The 1,947-nt window shown below is 44.7% G+C and overlaps 1 protein-coding gene across 1 annotated transcript in view; it reads left to right on the top strand.

Annotated features, from left to right (window-relative positions):
* Positions 1 to 1,947, top strand: part of LOC103591263 (inositol 1,4,5-trisphosphate receptor type 1-like) — a gene marked incomplete at its 3' end in the record, with an annotated part of 165,857 nt that overhangs the window by 27,830 nt on the left and 136,080 nt on the right. The window contains exon 4 of the mRNA XM_008573678.1: positions 1,664 to 1,734. Coding sequence (XP_008571900.1) covers positions 1,664 to 1,734 — 71 coding nt within the window. The remainder of the gene's footprint in view (positions 1 to 1,663; positions 1,735 to 1,947) is intronic.

Below are 1,947 nucleotides of genomic sequence, written 5' to 3'. Positions count from 1 at the left end.
CGGGAACCGGTCTCCACATGGGATCTGAACCCTCGGTGGGAGCGCCACCGCGCTCCCAAGCCGCGCTCCCAAGTGGCGTACTCTCCAGTGCGCCGCTGGGCCGGCCCGAGGTCTTGTGTCTTGAAGCGAAGGAGGCAAACTGCTAGTGGGCTACTCCAGACACTTGGATTCACCCACCAATTAGATACTGAGCTGATAGCCTTGGGCATCTTCTGAGCCACAAAGTAGGCAACTAACTCACTGCCTTCATGTAGCTCATAGCCTGGTGCACCTTCAGAGTCTCAGCCAGTGGGGTTGGGAGGAAGGAAGAGGAGAAGCAGAGAGTGCCTGGGGCAGGAAAACCTTGAGGGGGCTTTGTGGAGAAAGTGGGGTCTGAATCAGGGCCTGGAAAGACGGGCAGGACTTTAGGAGATGAAAGGGAATTTTGGAGGAAAGACCAGTAAGGGTAGAGGCTGAATATTTAATGGTACCTTGCATTTGGGATGAGAGGCAGTGCAGAATTTAGAACCATAGCATGTCAGCTAGGAGCAAGTTCTGTGTTCACTCGGAAAATGAGCCAGTCCTAACAATACCAGTTTTAGGAATGTGGACATATGTAAGTTCTCAGAGCCTCAGTTTCCTCATCTGTTCAGAAACAAATTTTTTCAGTGGTTCTTCTAAAAGAATCATGCAAGTTAATCAGTCAGGACTTTAAATATTGGGGCTTTATATCATTTGGGGCAGGTTATTTATTTGTAATTTTTTGTACTTTCCCTGCTAGTTGCTTTTGAAGCTCCAGAATTCCTTGCATAGCTCCATGCCTGTGCACTCTCAGTTCCTTCCACCTGACAATGCTCCCCTCTTGGTTAGTGAGAAATTGGTTAAAGGTCACAAAGAATGATTACATTTTATAAAGATGAGTTTACTAATTATCTTGATTTGATCATCACATGTTTTATACAGGTATTTATATTCAACTCTGTACCCCACAAATATGTATAATCAATTATGTTTCAATAAAAAAAAAGAAAATACTCCCCTCTTCATCTTCCCACCTCTATCTCAGCTCCTCTGATATTTNAAAAAAAAGAAAATACTCCCCTCTTCATCTTCCCACCTCTATCTCAGCTCCTCTGATATTTCCAGGATAGCTTCCTCTGCCTGCATCTTCTCAAATGGCCTCAGGCACAGTTCGGTTCTGCCTGTATTTTCTTCTTCCTTCTCTTACAGCCCTTAGGCTTTCATGGTTCCTGCACTAGCTTTGAGCTCCCTAAGGGCAGGGGCCTGGCTCAGGTTCGTCCTCACCTCTCAGGACCTAGCACAGAGTCTGGCACAAAGTTGGCTCCTAAGCTACCATTAGTTAAATGCATTGACCCCTTGCCATTGTCTCCCAACTTCAGCAATATTGCATACTGTGCTCGAATCCATCATGGGTGTGGTTAAGGGAAAAGAGCCACAGAAAACAGTAGGTTAATGTGCCCATCGCAGAAGCAGAACCTTGGGCTTTTAGGTTAGGTTTCACTCCATGCATAGGAAACTTCGTAAACACCTCCCTGGCAGGAGAATGCGGCATTCTAAATTTTGCACAGGGAAAGCCCCAGGATAATTGATTTTTGCATAGTGCTTAGGGTTTTATTTTCCTAGACTTGGCTTGATATAGCATTTATCTGTGTCTTCTTTGCAGCCTCGTGGATGATCGTTGTGTTGTACAGCCAGAAGCTGGAGACCTTAACAACCCACCTAAGAAATTCAGAGGTAAGACAGTGGCCTTCCTGGAGAGGTCAGCTTCATTCACCTGAAAATTCATGGTGTGTTGCTTTGTGTATGTGTTTTTTTTGTGTGACCAATTATTGCTTATGTATTTTTTCAGAGTATGATTTCAATTCTGAGCTTTTTCATTTCTTGAAAAATGCAGAAATAAATTCAGTGTCAAGATTGGGATGGTTTTCGCCACACACTTGGGAGTGT

The sequence above is a fragment of the Galeopterus variegatus genome, unplaced genomic scaffold, assembly GCF_000696425.1.
Source record: "Galeopterus variegatus unplaced genomic scaffold, G_variegatus-3.0.2 Scaffold953, whole genome shotgun sequence".
Classification (NCBI taxonomy): Eukaryota; Metazoa; Chordata; class Mammalia; order Dermoptera; family Cynocephalidae; genus Galeopterus; species Galeopterus variegatus.
This window is presented reverse-complemented; position numbering and strand designations above follow the sequence as displayed.